This window comes from Hibiscus syriacus, unplaced genomic scaffold (assembly GCF_006381635.1).
Source record: "Hibiscus syriacus cultivar Baekdansim isolate YM2019G1 unplaced genomic scaffold, ASM638163v2 tig00111662_pilon, whole genome shotgun sequence".
Taxonomy (NCBI): Eukaryota; Viridiplantae; Streptophyta; class Magnoliopsida; order Malvales; family Malvaceae; genus Hibiscus; species Hibiscus syriacus.
In genome coordinates, this window is record NW_024063150.1 from 1,663,021 (window position 1) to 1,682,089 (window position 19,069).

At 33.6% G+C, this 19,069-nt stretch overlaps 1 protein-coding gene and 2 pseudogenes across 1 annotated transcript; 2 read left to right on the top strand and 1 right to left on the bottom strand.

Moving 5' to 3' along the window:
* The first annotated feature begins 1,053 nt into the window (after window positions 1–1,053).
* On the top strand, window positions 1,054–1,976 carry LOC120167104 (exocyst complex component EXO70B2-like). The gene is made up of 3 exons (XM_039176216.1): window positions 1,054–1,400; window positions 1,489–1,600; window positions 1,701–1,976. Exons 1-3 carry the CDS (start codon window positions 1,054–1,056, stop codon window positions 1,974–1,976), a joined length of 735 nt encoding a protein of 244 aa, XP_039032147.1.
* Window positions 1,977–11,837: 9,861 nt separating this feature from the next.
* Window positions 11,838–12,518, top strand: LOC120167105 (annotated as a pseudogene).
* A 1,593-nt stretch (window positions 12,519–14,111) lies between these two features.
* LOC120167106 lies at window positions 14,112–16,218 on the bottom strand (annotated as a pseudogene).
* Window positions 16,219–19,069: the final 2,851 nt, after the last annotated feature.

Consider the following 19,069-nt stretch of genomic DNA (forward strand, 5'->3'; position numbering starts at 1 on the left):
GAGAGAAAATAAATGAAAATGAGAAGAAGAAGAAAAGAAACCCTAATATATATATATATATATATATATATATATATATAGAGAGAGAGAGAGAGAGAGAGAGAGAGATTTGTAAATATATTAAAAATGTATAAATATATTCGGATGAGTTAGATCAAATATTTTTCATGCCTAACCCAAACCCGGTAGCCTCTCTCTTAAAATCGACCCTACTCTACTCGAACCCGAATTAAAAAAAATTGATCTTATTGGAACTCATCGAATTCGGATCTCATGCTCTTCCTGAGACGGGCACACCACTACCAAACCGTGACAATTATATCATTTCTTTTTTTTAGATGGGGTATAAATAATTCTCAACCTTTTAATATTAAAGGCTCGCATCTCTAGTATCTATGATGCTTGAACTCAAATCCTTAAAGAATAATAATTATTATATTACCACGGAAATCACTTGGTTCGTGCAATTATATCATTCTTAAACATTATATAATAGTCTAAAACAAAGTATCAATATATTTCAGTCTATTTTAATTCATATTAATATGTATTGGTACATATAAAAGATTTTAATATTTTAACATCAATTAAAAAATTTCTATTTTTATATTACATTTAGGAATAAAATATAATAAAATAATTTAATTAATTTAATTAATATTAAAAAAACATTTCCTATACTTTATACTTTAGTCTTAAAATAATAATATTTTTCAAAGAATATTAATTTTATTGTATCTGTTGAGAATTTAAGTATTTTTGTTTGAGTTGTTTTCAAGTTAATTTAGCCGCAATCACAGAGCAGACAATTAAAGATCACACGTTCGAGATATTGAAGTTCCAATGGAAGGCGCCAAGTGGCCTAAACGCAGAGGTTGAGAACCCAAAACTAGAGAGATTAACTGTACAGAAATTCCATTTTCATTTGGAATTTGCTTACTCCGACATCACTTCATCTTTCGTCCCCTTTAACCAACCACCGTGCCCGGCGATTTCGCTTTACCACAATTCTGAAGCGCAAATCATTACCAACTCTTTGAAACAACCGGAGTAATGGAGCCGACGACTACCACCGCCACGAGCCTTGGACCGGGTGGTGAGGACCGGGTCATGGCAACGGTTCAGCAGATCGTTAACAGTCTCAACACTCCTAAAGAGGTCCGTGAAGACATGCTCTCAATTTTCTCGAGTTTCGATAACAGCTTGTCGAACATCTCCGGTTTGATTAGCGACTACGACAGTACCGGCGTTCGTTTTGACGCTGCCGAGAAAGTGATGTTTCGGTGGAACCCCGACGCTTCCTGCTACTCTCTTCGTTGGGAGGACTCTCCTGATGAAACCGCCGAGTTCCTCTCTGCGATTGACGAGATCCTTAAATTGGTTGTCAACATCTCTGTTCGGTCCAATAACGAAATGATGCCGGGCGGAGACATCCCTTCAGATGGCCATGTTGAGGCTGGAGGATGAGTTTCGGCTTATTCTGAGTAGGAACTCAGTGCCGCTTGACGCGGAGAGGCTTTACGGTTCGATCCGAAAGGTGTCCCTTTCTTTTGCAGTGAATGAAGTGGAAATTGATGAAGAATTCGAGAGCTTCGCACAGGTCGGTAGTGAGATAGACTGCTTTCACGAACGAGGAGCAAGCTTGGGAGATGATTTAGGCGTGGATTTGATAAACTCATGCTGTCATTGAGTTGAAAGAGATTGCGGACCGGATGATCCGGTTTGGGTATGAGAAAGAGTGTGTTCAAGCTTATTGTAACGTTAGGCAGGATGCTTTGAATGAGTGTTTGCTAATTCTTGGAGTTGAGAAATTGAGTATCGAGGAAGTTCAAAAGATTGAGTGGAAATCATTGGATGAAAAGTTGAAGAAATGGATTCAAGCTGTTAAGCTTACTGTCAGGGTTCTTTTGTATGGAGAAAAGAGGCTGTGTGATATGATATTCGATGGCTCCGAGTCGGTCAAAGAGATATTGTAGATACCTGTTTTTGTTCGGGTCTTTTTATAATAATAATAATTATTATTTTATTAATACATATTTTACATTTTGATTGCACGTTCAGATTACAAGCAAGCCCAATAACATCAACCCAAATCTCATCTAATTGCTAGCCCACTATAAGAGTACCAGCCCAACTCGAAACCACTCGATCCGACCCGTCCAAGCCCAACAAGAGAACCCGACCCGTTAGGGTTCCCACCTTAGCTGCCAGCCGCCCCAAATCTCATCCCTTGAATTTAGATCCATCCAACAGTCCAGATTGCCCAAGGGTTAGGGTTTTAAACCCTAAAAATATCAGCAACTGATGCAGCCTGACCTTTCAGCTCCCAGCCGGCGCGTGCACCTCACCACCCTACTCCTTAATTGCGTGAGCCTCGGTCGATTGCTTCTCGAGTGGTCGTCGTCATCGAGCCGTACCAAACAATGACATAAATAATCAATCAACCAAATCAATGTCAAATGATATCACCAAATCCAAGAACTTGCCAAAAATGTCAAAGCCTAAACATAAGAAAATCAATTTCTATAAAAAAAAAAAAACTCTATTGATTTCTACCATTAAATCATACACGCAACGAGGAGAGAAGATTTCAGAGGGGGGAAGCATTTGGGGAGAAAAAAATCCCAGAAAATTCAAACCATAAAAAAAAGAGAGAAAAGAGAGAAAAATCAATTCGAAAAGAAAAACAGAGAAAAAATCAAACAGAAAAAATAGAGAGAAAAACTGTAACATCCCAAACTATGGGTTAGTGACTAAATGGTAAAGTTTTAGAATTTGGTGATTAAAGTAGAAGAATGGATTAGTTCAATGATTTATTTGGAAATAAATCCTAAAAATTGTTAGTAATTATCAAATGAAGTAGAGGACAAAATAGTCATTTAACTAATAAATGAATTAAAAATAAATATGATAAGGATATATATAAGTACGAGAGAAAGAAAGAGCCAAGCAAGCAAAAGTGAGTTCTCTAATTTCTTGATTGTTTGTTGATTTTAAGCATGAGTTTTGATCCTTAGAGGATAACTAAGCTTAAGGAAAGCTTAAGTTATCTTAAAATCAAAAGATGAAGAAGTTATAAGAGATTTAAGAAAACGAGTTTTTATATGAAATCATGGAATAGAGTTGATAAGTTGAATTTTAAGTTGAATTTGACTTGTCATCTATGACAATAAGAAGATAGAAGTGTTAGAATTGTATTTAGAACATATGGAAAATTGAGTATGATTCTTGAATTTCATATGAAGGATAGGATTTTGAAGTTATAGATGATTTTCATGGATATAAGTTAGTTTAAGTAATGGTAGTTGAGTTTAATGACATGGTAGGGGTTTAAAATAGAAGAATTGAAGGAAAATTGATGATTTTTGAGCTTAAAATACAATTTCTGGGTAGAGGGAACCGATACCCTATAAATGGGAATCGATTCCCCTCTTGAACGAAAAATTTCAGTATGTTCAGGGGGTATCGATTCCCCTGGGGGGTATCGATTCCCCCTAAATAAAAATATAGAATTTGATTCATTAAACCGGTTTAAGTTATTAACATCAGTTTAAAGTTTAGGCTTCTGATAGTTGTCTTGAAATGATATATTTATATAGATATTGAGCCTAAACAAGTTCCAGAATAATCAAAGGATTATAATCGAATCAAAGCAAGGCTGAGGTGAGTGCATACTAGTGATATGTAGTGTTTAATAGAAATAAGACTTACGATGAGTCTATTTCCTAGAGTAATATGCATGAAGTCATGGACATGAGTATGTGTTGTTATAATTATATGTGATTATCTGTATTACATTGATTGTATGTATGCATGACTAAAGATAATGATATGCTTTGTATATGTTATGTGATTATGAATAGGTAGAAAGGAAACAAATGATGATATAAGGATCTATTATAAGATATATGATATGAAAATATGATAGTGAGCTATGTGAAAGAACTATGAGATATTTGAGTTATATAGAAAATATATGCGAACAAGATATGACATCTATGTTTATATGAAACAATGCAAGGTGATATGAGCTATGTGAGATATGAATATAAAATCATATGAGAAGTGAAAAGAATTACATGAAAATAGACTAAGTGATTACATGTATATGTGAAAGAAGCTATATGATACGATCTATGTGATTACATGCAACATATGATATTAGATATATGTTTACACATACATGTGGTATGTGATAGAAGAGAAGGAACATGTGATTATGAGATCAATGATTACACGTACATGTGATATGTGACTGAAAAGAAAAGATATGTGTTTATAAGAGAAATAATATGAATAAGTAATGTGAACTGTTATAAATGATAATGCCCATGTTATGTGATAGGAGAGCTAGGGGTATAGTTGGCATGCCAAGGGTCGAGGGTTTACCTATGTTCTTCGGGACATATGGACTGTTTACCTATGTTCTTCGGGACATATCGACTGTTTACCTATGTTCTTCGGGACATATGGACTGTTTACCTATGTTCTTCGGGACATATGGACTGATTACCTAGGTTCTTCGGAATCTATGGACTGGTCCTTCGGGACATTGATCGAGCTGTGGTGACAGCATATGTGTGCACAACCTCAATGTACTCACATACCTTAAGTTCTCAAAAGTATACATGGGCTAATACATGGTCTTTACAGAGAGTAAATAAATAAATTGATTTGCTACTATGTATGTTTTGTTGTGAAGTAGTATATTTGTTCCATGGTATGTAGAGAAATGTTCGTTATATATACTTATACGATAAAAAGGTATTAAAAGTACTTGTATTATCTTATGTTATCATGTATATTGAATTATATGCGACCCGATTGAATTCATAGATTGAATGTTTATATTTATGAGAAATGCATTATTATTATGTTTTATATGCCTCACTAAGTCAACGACTTAGCGTGTGATTGTTTCACACGTAGGTTTCGAGAAGAGTAAAGAGTAATGCGGAGCAAGACAGGTCAGTTCTCCTTACCAAATGTCAGATCAGAAAATATATGTACTGTATATAGAGTGTAGTTGGCATGTAGTCTAAAGATATAAATTGTATGAACTCTGATATATTTTTTTAAACGTTTTGAATAGGTTAAATGTTATAATTTTTTTTAAATTACTCACTATTTTATACGAATGATTGTTTTGAAAAGTCAATGTGACACTTCGGACTCGTATCCGGGTCGGATACGGGTTGGGGGTGTTACATTTAATGGTATCAGAGCTACGGTTTAGCCGATTCTAAGCTAAAAACGAAGTCGAAAGTGTTTTAAAAAGTGTACATGCTAACACAAAGTGAAAAATTTTCTGATCTGATAAGGTAAGGAGTGTGTTGTCTTGTTAATAGAGTTAAATTATTATGTTAAATACAATATGTGAATACCAGAGAATGATTTATGAAATTTATATATATGTTTATATGATATGATGGATGATATGTGAACATATGCAATTGACATATGTTATACAATATGAATTGGATGAGCATATACACACGTGATATCTGATAAAAGAAATGATATGAGCATATGAAAATATGAGAGTTTCCAAAGTGAAATACAAGACGATAGACCTGAAGGTAATAGCATTCACCTGCCCTGGCCAGGCAGGGAGAAGAGCGAAAACCTCAGGGAATGTCTGTATAAGATTAGAGAATGATTCATGATGTTGAATGATATTCCGATGTGTTTTTAATTGTATACTTCGTTAACTCATAGAATGAATGTATCGAAATAGTTAAAAGAGTTATGAGCACCCGATCTCAAGGGTGAATTTGAGGAAGGCTCTGTTGTTACAGACCTTTGGATAAATGATATGAAGATAATGCTAGAAGATGTTCATTTCTCCATAGTGGAGAAATTAAATTGAGAAGTTTGTTATTATGTGGATAAGATGGAATATGGTGAACGAGTGTCACCATAAGGATATTAAAAAAATCAAGTGATGCGGTTATTGTTTGTAAAAGAGTTTGCATTCTAGATGGAAAGAGTTAGCATTGGCTAACAATAGTACGTGATGAAAATGTAATGGAATTATAATATATTGACCGGTTATGATAACCAAATATGTAGAGGATTTGGATACAGTTGTATAGTTTGATCATAGTAAGGTGTTGTGGTGAAGAAGATAAAGATTTGTATGTTTGAAGGAAATACAAGTACAATAGATGATAAGAATGAGGTTCTGCACAAGTAAAGTTGATTATGAAAGTTATGAAAAGATATAGTTTAGTTATGTTATAAGAAGATTTTGATAATGAAAGGATTAAAAATGATAAAGGATTATAAGGAAGTGCATATTATAAGTTTGATTAGAAGTAAAAAAAGTATGTAAGGTTATATGAAGAGATTATGTGTATCGTAATACAAACAAGGATGAAAGAATGAGTAAAAGTTTGGATTGTGGTGAATTAATTAGAAAATGAGGAAAGAAATCAATTGATTGATTTTTGATTTTGAGTGATAAGAATAGATGTTACTGTCTACATGATAAGTAACATTATATGAATGAAATCAGAGTTATGAATTTGAAACAAAGGGATAGTATTGTGTATAAGAAAGAGTGTGGAGATGATAAGGATTTGTACTTTAGAATGAAAGAGTTAGCGTTGACTAACAAGATTTTGTGATGAAATTGTATTGGATATAGTTGTATATTTTGATTACGTAAATGTGATATAGTGAATGAAGTGAGGATTCGTATGGAAGTGTAAATGATAAGTTCGATATAGAAACACGAAAAGTGTGCAAGGTGATGTGAAAATATTGTTTGACTCCTTAAAGTATATGTTTAATCACAATTGAAGAAGATTTAAAGTTGTGTTTTGGTCAAATGATGACGAAATACAAGTTTGGTATGGTTATAAGGTAATTAGAGAGTTATGAAGAAATAGATGGATTTATGATATAGAGTGATGAGATGGATGTTACTGTCAACGTGATGAGTGACATTATATGGAATTTTAGAAAGGTCAAAGGAAAAATGCATAATCGAATGAGAGAAAAGACAATAATGGATTGGTATTACTGGTTATTGTTTATATGATAAGCAACAGAAGATGAATGTATAAACGAAAAAGATAGTTGGAAAACTAAAGGATTGAAAAGTAAGTTTCTGATGATGACAAGAAAGAATAAGTCAGGGAAGCAACATAAGAACATTAGAAGATATGTTCTTATTAAGATGTACAGTGAAAATTCGAGGACGAATTTTCTTATAAGGAGGGGAGAGTTGTAACATCCCAAACTATGGGTTAGTGACTAAATGGTAAAGTTTCAGAATTTGGTGATTAAAGTAGAAGAATGGATTAGTTCAATGATTTATCTGGAAATAAATCCTAAAAGTTGTTAGTAATTATCAAATGAAGTAGAGGACAAAATGGTCATTTAACTAATAAATGAATTAAAAATAAATATGATAAGGATATATATGTTAGAGGGGATAAGGATGAAGAGATGTTCTCTTCATCTTCTTATTCTTCTTCATGTACGAGAGAAAGAAAGAGCCAAGCAAGCAAAGGTGAGTTCTCTAATTTCTTGATTGTTTGTTGATTTTAAGCATGAGTTTTGATCCTTAGAGGATAACTAAGCTTAAGGAAAGCTTAAGTTATCTTAAAATCAAAAGATGAAGAAGTTATAAGAGATTTAAGAAAACGAGTTTTTATATGAAATCATGGAATAGAGTTGATAAGTTGAATTTTAAGTTGAATTTGACTTGTCATCTATGAGAATAAGAATATAGAAGTGTTAGAATTGTATTTATAACATATGGAAAATTGAGTATGATTCTTGAATTTCATATGAAGGATAGGATTTTGAAGTTATAGATGATTTTATGGATATAAGTTAGTTTAAGTAATGGTAGTTGAGTTTAATGACATGGTAGGGGTTTAAAATAGAAGAATTGAAGGAAAAATTGATGATTTCCGAGCTTAAAATACAATTTCTGGGTAGAGGGAACCGATACCCTATGAATGGGAATCGATTCCCCTCTTGAACAAAAAATTCCAGTATGTTCAGGGGGTATCGATTCCCCTGGGGGTATCGATTCCCCCCTAAATGAAAATATAGAATTTGATTCATTAAACCGGTTTAAGTTATTAACATCAGTTTAAAGTTTAGGCTTCTCATAGTTGATTTGAAATGATATATTTATGTAGATATTAAGCCTAAACAAGTTCCGGAATAATCAAAGGATTATAATCGAATCAAAGCAAGGCTGAGGTGAGTGCATACTAGTGATATGTAGTGTTTAATGGAAATAAGACTTACGATGGGTCTATTTCCTAGAGTAATATGCATGAAGTCAAAGACATGAGTATGTGTTGTTATAATTATATGTGATTATCTGTATTACATTGATTGTATGTATGCATGACTAAAGATAATGATATGCTTTGTATATGTTATGTGATTATGAATAGGTAGAAAGGAAACAAATGATGATATAAGGATCTATTATAAGATATATGATATGAAAATATGATAGTGAGCTATGTGAAAGAACTATGAGATATATGAGTTATATAGAAAATATATGCGAACAAGATATGACATATATGTTTATATGAAACAATGCAAGGTGATATGAGCTATGTGAGATATGAATATAAAATCATATGAGAAGTGAAAAGAATTACATGAAAATAGACTAAGTGATTACATGTATATGTGAAAGAAGCTATATGATACGATCTATGTGATTACATGCAACATATGATATTAGATATATGTTTACACATACATGTGGTATGTGATAGAAGATAATGAACATGTGATTATGAGATCAATGATTACACGTACATGTGATACGTGACTGAAAAGAAAAGATATGTGTTTATAAGAGAAAGAATATGAATAAGTAATGTGAACTGTTATAAATGATAATGCCCATGTTATGTGATAGGAGAGCTAGGGGTATAGTTGGCATGCCAAGGGTCGAGGGTTTACCTATGTTCTTCGGGACATATGGACTGTTTACCTATGTTCTTCGGGACATATCGACTGTTTACCTATGTTCTTCGGTACATATGGACTGTTTACCTATGTTCTTCGGGACATATGGACTGATTACCTAGGTTCTTTGGAATCTATGGACTGGTCCTTCGGGACATTGATCGAGCTGTGGTGACAGCATATGTGTGCACAACCTCAATGTACTCACATACCTTAAGTTCTCAAAAGTATACATGGGCTAATACATGGTCTTTACAGAGAGTAAATAAATAAATTGATTTGCTACTATGTATGTTTTGTTGTGAAGTAGTATATTTGTTCCATGGTATGTATAGAAATGTTCGTTATATATACTTATACGATAAAAAGGTATTAAAAGTACTTGTATTATCTTATGTTATCATGTATATTGAATTATATGCGACCCGATTGAATTCATAGATTGAATGTTTATATTTATGAGAAATGCATTATTATTATGTTTTATATGCCTCACTAAGTCAACGACTTAGAGTGTGATTGTTTCACACGTAGGTTTTGAGAAGAGTAAAGAGTAATGCGGAGCAAGACAGGTCAGTTCTCCTTACCAAATGTCAGATCAGAAAATATATGTACTCTATATAGAGTGTAGTTGACATGTAGTCTAAAGATATAAATTGTATGAACTCTGATATATTTTTTTAAACGTTTTGAATAGGTTAAATGTTATAAAAAATTTTAAATTACTCACTATTTTATACGAATGATTGTTTTGAAAAGTCAATGTGACACTTCGGACTCGTATCCGGGTCGGATACGGGTTGGGGGTGTTACAAAACCATAAAGGAAAAAATTCAAACACGAAACAGGATAGAAAAAAAAAGAAAATCAAAGAAGAAAAATAGAGAGAGAAGGTTCTTACCTTGGTTATAAGCAAGTAGAGAGCGCAAAAGCCACTGGTTTTCAAAGTTTCTGAGAGGTAAAAGCCTAGATATAGGGTTTTTTAGGTTAAATGGGGTTGAGTTTCGTGTTGAGGGCGAGGAGATGATCTGTTTTGGGTGTTTGGCTCTCTACGACCACCATGGGCCGCCGTGAGCGCGGCCAACGGCGGCTACCTCTCTCTCCCCGACGAGGGGAAGTTGAGAGAGTTCTGTGATTCTCTCTCTCTCTGGTTTTTTGAAATAGAGAAGAAATGAGGAGGGGATGAAGAAAAGCCTCAGCTTGGTCTTATATACTCGGAGTAAAATGACGCAGTTTCAATCCCTAGCCCGTGTTTTTCTATCTTTTTGGGGATAATTAGTTTTAGGTCCCCATGTTTTGTAATCTCATTATGAAGCCATTTAATGAAGTTTATTTTATTTGGTTTCGAGCATTTATTTTTCAGTATTTATGTTTTAGTCATGTTATTATATATTATGTTATCCTTGTTAATGTTTCATTTTGGTCAAGATATTTGCAAATCATTCATTTTAGTCATTGCTTTGCATTTGGTTTAATTATTGTTCGACCTTTTATGTTTATGGTTTATTTCATTTAAGTTCTTAATATTATTTATGGGTTATTTTCATTTTCAGTACCTGTATTGTTTAATATTTTCGATCTTGGCTCTGGTTTGTTTGTATTTGTTGTTCAGCCTCTCATATTTCTGTTAATACTATTTTGGTCACTTAAATTCTCCAATGTGATTATTTATGTTATTTGTGTTTAGAGCTGTAATTTTTATTTTGTTTTGTTCTAGTCCTTCATGTATATGTATAGTTTGTATATTACAACTCTCTGTATTATTTTAGATAGACATTATTAGTTTTATGTGTTGTAAATATTTTATTTTTATAAGATTTCAAATCGTATTTGTTTTCATCGTTTTCCTTTATCTATCGATTTTATTCGAATATTTTCAAGAACACGTTTCGTAGAATGGGCATGGAAAGCATCATTTGGTCGAAGTGGTGCGATCCGATACGACATTTAAATAAAATGGAAACTTGAAATAAATCTAGCTTATTTTAATAATTTATTTTTTATTTAAATGATTCAATGTGTTTTTATATAGTAATTTATTTTTATGCAAATTGACGATATTCCATTTATATTCGATTTGCGTTTTTTTATATATTCGAAGATTGGATATCCTTTTACGAATGAGAAATAGTTGAGATAGTTTTCCCGACGGAGGATAGCAAATTTCAAGATTTCTTATCGAGTTAAAGGATTTTCTTTAAGTTATTAATTCAAAGCAAATTATTTAATCTTTAATAAATGAATCATATTCTAACTTTGTATTCGATTTATATTTTCCACCATTTACGGCAACGTGTAAGCGATTTAGTATCAATTTTGGGCGTTTTGAGAGTGCTAATACATCCCCACACGTAACCGACTCTTAGATCCAAAAAATTAATCTTTGATAACACATACCAATTTTTGTTTTAAAAAATGATTTTTATTAAAATTATTTTTAAAAGACGCTTTTAGGTATTCGACCTTCCTAACCCAAATGTCGATGACTCCCTTTCAATTTATTTCAAATCAATTCATAAATCCCCAAATTTTTTTTCAAAATAAAGTCATAATTGTCTTTTTAAAATAATATTTAATTGTTTTTTTTAAATGGTTATGACATATATGTTATAACGAGACAGCAAAGGGCTTATAATGCAGTTGTTGAATTTCGGAGAAGCTGTTTCCATTGGGAAAAAGATCATCTGAGAAGCTTTTTAGGATTCTGGATATGTACGATGTGTTGGCCGATGCATTGCTGGATTTCAAGATGATGGTTATGGACGAATTTGTGTGTTGCGAAGTGAAGGGAGTGTTGGCAGAATTAGGGGATACGGAGAAATGGACTTTCATGGAGTTTGAGAATGCCCTAAAGAATGAGGCTTCAAAGATACCTATGCACAATGGAGAGATTCATCCTTACACGTTACGTGATGCATTATGTGATATTGCTTGTGGATTATAATGAAATGCTGAATTCTTTATTGGAGAATAATGAGGATGTAGCTAATGGATTGGATGGTGAAGATATCGAGTTGGAAACCAAGACCCCGTTCGCAAAACGGTTGTTGTCGTTGACATCGTATTTGGAAACTAATCTCGAGGAGAAATCAAAGCTGTATGAAGATTGTGCTTTACATTTTATATTTTTTGATGAACAATATTCTGTACATCGTACAAAAGGTGAAGAATTCGGAGCTAAGAAAGCTTTTAGGAGACAATTGGGTTCGTAAACGAAGTGGCCAGATACGTCAGCATGCCATGAGTTATCTAAGGGCTTGTTGGATCAAAGCTCTGCATTGTCTTAAAGATGAAGGAATTGGTAGCAGCTCTAACAATGTCTCCAAGGTGACCTTAAGGAAAGATTTAAGAGCTTCAATGCATGCTTCGAAGAAACATATAGGACTCAAACTGGTTGGAAAGTCCCAGATCCTCAACTTCGTGAAGAGCTTCGACTATCTATATCGGAGAAAGTAATTCCAGCTTACAGATCCTTCTTCGGGAGGTTCGGGAGTCGGCTAGAGAGCGGAAGACATGCTGGAAAATACATTAAGTTTAGAAAACTATATATTGGATTTGTTTGAAGGATCTCCACTGGTTCTTCACCATGTGAGAAGAAAGGGTTCATAGTATCGGAATCTCATTACAGGTATGGTCCTTTTGCTCATCAACATCTGGCTGAAGCAAGAATTTTCACATAGATAAATCTGGTTACATGTTTATTATTTCATCTGTTAGATGTTATAAATTCAGTTTTTGTGAAAGAAGCGATTACGATTCATATATTGTATTATGGTCTATAGTTGCTCTGTGTGGGGATCTCTCTTGCTTCATTTTCAGAAATTACCATTAACCTTGTGGCAGTATATATATCCATTGTTCTCTTGTACATAAAATTCCCAAGTGCCCGAATGTCTGAGAGCAGAATGAAAGCTTCTCACTCTGTAATATCTAACTAATACGGATGTCTATTTATTTGTAGGATTGAAACCAATAGCTATATTTTGGTTTTGAGCAGACCTCTCAATGTTGGCCCGAGTCTGAAGCCAGTCGAACTCGATTTGACCATAAGCATTCACAATCCAAGCCTGCCCAATATGAAGCCTAATACAAAATGATTCGAATCTGGAGTGAGCCGGATTCGACTGACAAACCCAAGTGTAAAAACCCTAAAAGACTTGACCCCAAAACTAGGACTGGTAAATCTGTGGAAGTTGCAGTTTAATTAACTTCAATGGAGACGTCCTGACCAAATATGAAAATCAGGACAAATCATAACACTGTTTGAATACGAATTTAGCTCAATTCGATTATGCATGCATCCATATGAACTGTCATTTCGGAAGTTTAGGGTTTGAATCTCATATCCTTAATTCTCTAACTGTCTCTCTCATATTTTATTAATGCAACTTCCTATTGCACGGTTTGGATCCAAAGAATTCCTTAATATCTGTGCCCCTCTTTAGTATTTTTGATATTTTGGTACACAAAATTGAATGGATTAGAAACTAGGTTGAACTAATATACAGTTTCATGCCAGAAAGAGCAATCTACGAAGCACCGGCAACAAGAGGGACATTAAAGTTGAAGCCGGACCACCCTGCTTCCGGGCAACATGAAATCGTAAGTACAACCCACATGGTTTCATAAATTTTGGTCCAAATAAGCATGCACTGTCTTTGCTTTTACAGCAGGAACTCGCTGGATCCTGTTTGGTCTCAAGATTGCATTAATTGCACTTTCTTTAGACCAATTCATTTGTCATATTTCCCCTTCACGAATAAACTGAAGGGTCCATTTGATCCCTGATTGATTAGTCATTCATTCATCACATCCTCTTGTGATCCAGTTGGTGGTTAATGTGGCATTTTTAGCAGGCCAGACAGCCGGAGATAAAATTAGATTCATGGTTTGTTGGCCAGCTAGGAGCATGCTCTTGATGGTTTACCAAATGAGAAAATGAATGGCGTAGATCGATTGAGATCGGGGATTTAAAAACTAGATCTGACCAGGAAGTTCAACTGATTGGTCTAGTTGTTCCAGAAAACCGTACAAATTGAACCAGAAATTAGAATCAGCTGGACTTCGTTGAATGATTGAATGAAATAATTTAAATCGTTTAACTCGAATTTATATATTCAAGTTCTTAAAAAAACTCGAATTATTCAATTTGAAGTTTAAAAATTTAATCTGATTTTATTTGGGTTCAAGTTGATTTGAAAGCTTCTTAAAGGCAACGCACCATCAAAGAAATCGCCAAATTATCCAGGTGATTCGTATACTAACCTCGAAATGATGTCTTGAAGCATGGCCACTCCTTCCGAACTCCCGATGTCATCAACGATGTAGAGTCTTTGGATCTTCCCCGATCAAGCGTCTGAATCAGTTCTTTAACCGTTTGGTGCCTTTTGCAGGTGATCCTGCCACTCAACATCGGTGATCTCGTGTCTTGTTCCTCCAAGTGCTTTTTAACTGCTATTAGTGCATTGTTGCAGCATAATTTCATCACTGGCCTGTAATCAAGGTAGATCTCCGGTGCAGTCAAAAGGAGCTGTATATCTCAAGGCTTATGCTACCGACAACATTTTTCCTTCACCATCAACAACGGGTAAGGCGCCGATTTTCTTTCTACTCGTTAACTTAAATGCTTGGAGTACTGGTTCATCTTCTTGTACCTAAAATCAGGATTCAAATTATGGACGCGGTCGCGTTTTCGGACTTGTTGCATTTATCGCGGTCGCGGACGTAATGGATGTTATCGCGGTCACTGCGGGTATCGTGGACGTGATTTTTTTTAAATTCGCACAACTTATTATAAAATATAGTAATTATAATTATAATTATAGAAAATAACTTTTAATGATTTTTAGAGTATTTTGTAAAAAAAAAAATTAATCTCAAACGCCTAATTTCTTTTGTACAATAAAAATGAAAGAACAATCAAAATCCAAATTGATGTCAAACAGTCTACTTTTCTATTACAAATTCAATAGTCCAAATTACAACACAAATTAATGCAAACCAAACATTAACCCATTTAACCCAAACCCGGTTAGGCCCCGTCCAACTTCTTCTTCAGCCATCCAGCAACCTATTATGCAAACAAGTGATCCTTCCAGTAACCAACTAGCACCACTATCCTCTAGAAGCTTCTCCAAAGATGCTTCATCAGCAATTCATGCAAAAATAGAGAAAAAATAATCTTTAAGAGAGGCAATGCAGTTTGCTCGTTCAAGGATGAAGCCTTCATCTCCCTCAAATTGAACAGTGAACAGAGAAGCAGATGAAACCGACGCCTGCCAGAAGTATCAGCTCCAGCGGTGGTAGTGGTGGTGAAGGGAGTCGAGCTGGACTTGCCCGCTTGCGCTCAGCGCCAACCACCTGGTTGGAAGCTCTTCTCGAGGAAGACTAAGAGGATCCATTAACGGGGATTAACGGGAAAAACGGTCCGTTATAGCCGCGATCGACCGTTACCCGTTAAATTACAGTCGTTATGGGTGTGATTCCGTTTCACACCGTGATTTCGGCTGATATCGGTAACGAAAGCCGCCAATACCACGATATAACGACCGTTATACCGTTACACGGCCCTTTTTTGAATCCCTGCCTAAAATAGATTGATAACTAATATCACAACTCTAAAGAATACAACATCTTGCAGTGCATTAGTTGGATTTATTGGAGCAACTCACCTTGACAAGTCGGTCAGTTGCGATCACGGGAAGACCAATCTCGGAAAGTTTCTTAGCTTCGCAGCTTTCGAACCAGTGAAACCCAGTGCATTCTGCTAACATGTGAATCACAACACAGCCGACTGTGTATGTTCTTGATCTTTCCATCATCAAAATCAACTATGAGAACACTATTCATTTTGTACTTTTAAAGTTGTAACAGCACGGCCACAAACGAGTTCGATTGCTCCGAAGCAAGGAATGGGGCTCGAACGACCCTGAGGTATCCCGAACCTGTATGATATCATGAGTTAACATTATATGTTACACCCACCGGTAGAGAGAAATTTAATTCTAATGACCGGAGTACATGTACACGTGAAGTAGATATGTCAAATTCAATGCACTAGATTGGACAATTAGAGGGAGTAGAGTAGATGTCTCGCAAGCTCTATTATATGGGTTGGGTATAAGTTTTTAAGTACATATATATATTAAACTTTTTTAAGCTTTCCTTATACATAGAAGATCATATCTTCGTATTCATGTTCGAATATATGTTAAACAGCCTCACTTAGAAAAGAATGAAAAGTACAGGCATCAAATCCACCATGTTTTAATATGGCACAAACTAAAGAAATTTTCAACTTAAACACCGTACTTATGGGTGCATGATCATAACAATTACGGAAAACTACTCTAAGTATTTGTTTGTTTCACGTAAAATAATACTTTTTGAATAAACGTTTTTCTCATTTTGTTTAATGTTTGACTAGCGAAAAATTAATTTTCTTGATCAACATTATTTTAAACAAACACTAAATGTCATTGAATTTCGATTTTATTATTGAAATTTAAATTGATTTAATTCTAGTATTGTATTTTAGTTTTGGTTTCAATTGATGTATTAGATTGTTAAACCAATAATATCTAATGTAGAAGTTACAAAAATAATTTTATTTCACATCATATTTTTATCAAAATTAAGGTTTTTTCAATTATTTTTAGACATTGTAATTTTTCATTATTTAACTTTTTTTTCGGGGCTATCCTAAACATTGATGAACTAATATTATATCTTTTACCACTTTATCAAGTTAATTTTTTTTTAAATATTTTTAAAACTCACAAGAATAAATACATTAAAAAATCATTTTGGGGTTTGGAGGTTTTCTTGGATCCGAGAGATTTGAAGTGTTTGTTTGAAAATTCGAACAATGAGAAGCATTCTTTCGAAAAGACGAATAACATATCTTGAAACTAGCATCACTATACAACTATCGGAGGATATCAGAGCATTAGAAGTTGAATTTTTAGAAAAAAATCGTTAATTTTGAGGGAGTTTGTGAAAAAATAATATGAGAAAAAGAAAGATGAATGAAATGCAAATATTGATATCAATCTTACTACGAATAACGATCAACTACAACAATTGAAAGAATTAATATATTTCTTATAGACTAAATTGATATTTTTCTTATAGACTAAATTGATACGTAAACTAAAATTTAATGATGTTTATGATAATTTATCTAACAATTAAAAATAAAAAATTAAATTCCATCGTATTTTTTCTTCTTCGTGCTATTCTCGAAATCCATGGTGGATGCATGAGATGTTATGAAGAATACAATTAGACGTTCTATTAGACCAAGAAAGGGTACTAAGATTATTAAGCTGCGGTTGTCAAGTTCCATGCATTTGCAGCCCTCAGCCTTCCAATCAAGGAATGAATTCGATTGAGATGGTCAGGGCAAATAATAGGGTTAAGTATAAATTTTGGATATCAATATATTTTATTTTAGGGTAAATTACATATTTAGTATTTCAACTATTACTTTTATTTTGTTTTGGTCACATTACTATTATATTTTTTAAAAATCACACATGATATTACATTTTTGTTTTATTTTGTTAGTAAATGAAGCAATGATCGATTCAGACAAAAGATTGTTAAATGTTACACAGCAACATGCAATTAACAATGTTGTAGCAACAAGATTGAGGTGTCTAGCATTAGCCTATCAAGTTATTCTTCCCTCGAAAATATTCACCAATAACTTACAAAGAAAGACTTTATAGTAATCCAAATAAGCGTATTAAGAATATTACGACAAAACAGTCAACAAAAATCTCTTCTGTGCTAAACGCTACTCCTCACAGACATTGATGTTATTCATGATGCAACTCATCTCTCAACGCATTACTGGGCAATTTATATCTCTACAAACAAGTCAAAAATAAAACTCAAGCAACACCAATCAAAGTTACTGAGGCATAACGAATAAACATGAAATTTATCAATATATTCAAAATATAGGATCCAAGTTTAACATCTCAACGTAAAATAAAAATAAATCCTCTTAAACAAAATAAATCCCCCTTCTCAAGTTTCACCTAAATCACTAAGATGACACCTAATTGATCGTCAGCTATCGCTCTCACGGTTGTTGCTGCTCCACGTACAAGTGTTGTTTTCCCCAAGGATTTTATCCTTTCATGGTCGACGATAAATGAGCAAAATAGTAAGAGGAAATTAAACAATTAGGGTTTTTAGGGATCCATAAAGTGTGTAAAAAGTATATTATTTATAGCCTCCAAAAGTCAAACTTTTCGCCAATAGAAAAAATCTTTTTTTTAAAAAAAATCCCTTTTTTTCTTTAAATTCCAGCCTTTTTTCGCAGCTATGAACAATTATCTAATTCTAGAAATTTCTCTTATGATATGTGGTAACAAATCAATTGCTACAGCAACAGTTCCACAATCTTGTCTATCAACTACTTACAGCAACATCTATAACATCAACAAATGTCACAGCATCGGTGTAGCAATATCACAACAAAATATCAAAATTCACTCACGAACTATCAACTTACTCTCAATGTGCAAATCATGCAAAATATGCTAAAATAATCTAAATATGATCATAAAAATGTTTAAGTCCAAACTTAACCTAAGTAAAAAAAACTCTAAATAATAACTTTATTGAGAGTAATCACACTCCCAAACCTAAGTGTTTGCTTATTCTCAAGCAACTACAATGCAAATAATACAACTATGCTGAACAATACCACCTGGTTAACTTAGATTTTTAACTCACTTGTTCAATTCTCTGAATTTTTCATTGTTGCCACGTATGTGGTAGCCTTAATTGATCTTAAATTAAGGAATATATCATCAACTTAACAAATTCAGAATCTATAGAGTGTTGTAGTGTGCAAGGAAGGTGTATATCAATACTTAACTAAATTAGAAAAAAATAATTTGACTCAGTTATTTAAACTTTTAATGATGTACCAACATATTCCTAACTTTATTTCTTTACTAGAGCCAATGTCGGGCACCTCTAGTATTTTTCCATTTTTAATGAAAGAGAAAGTGTTGGGCACCTCTAGCACCATCTTTTGTCATTTTCAATTTCAAAGATAGAGCCAATGTTCTACACATCTAGTAGATTGATAAGT

Coding starts and splice junctions, on each gene's coding strand:
- LOC120167104 (XM_039176216.1), top strand. CDS start 1,054: ATGGAGCCGACGACTACCACCGCCACGAGCCTTGGACCGGGTGGTGAG. Junction 1,401..1,488: donor GTTGTCAACATCTCTGTTCG/GTCCAATAACGA, acceptor TATTCTGAGTAG/GAACTCAGTGCCGCTTGACG. Junction 1,601..1,700: donor AATTCGAGAGCTTCGCACAG/GTCGGTAGTGAG, acceptor GAGTTGAAAGAG/ATTGCGGACCGGATGATCCG.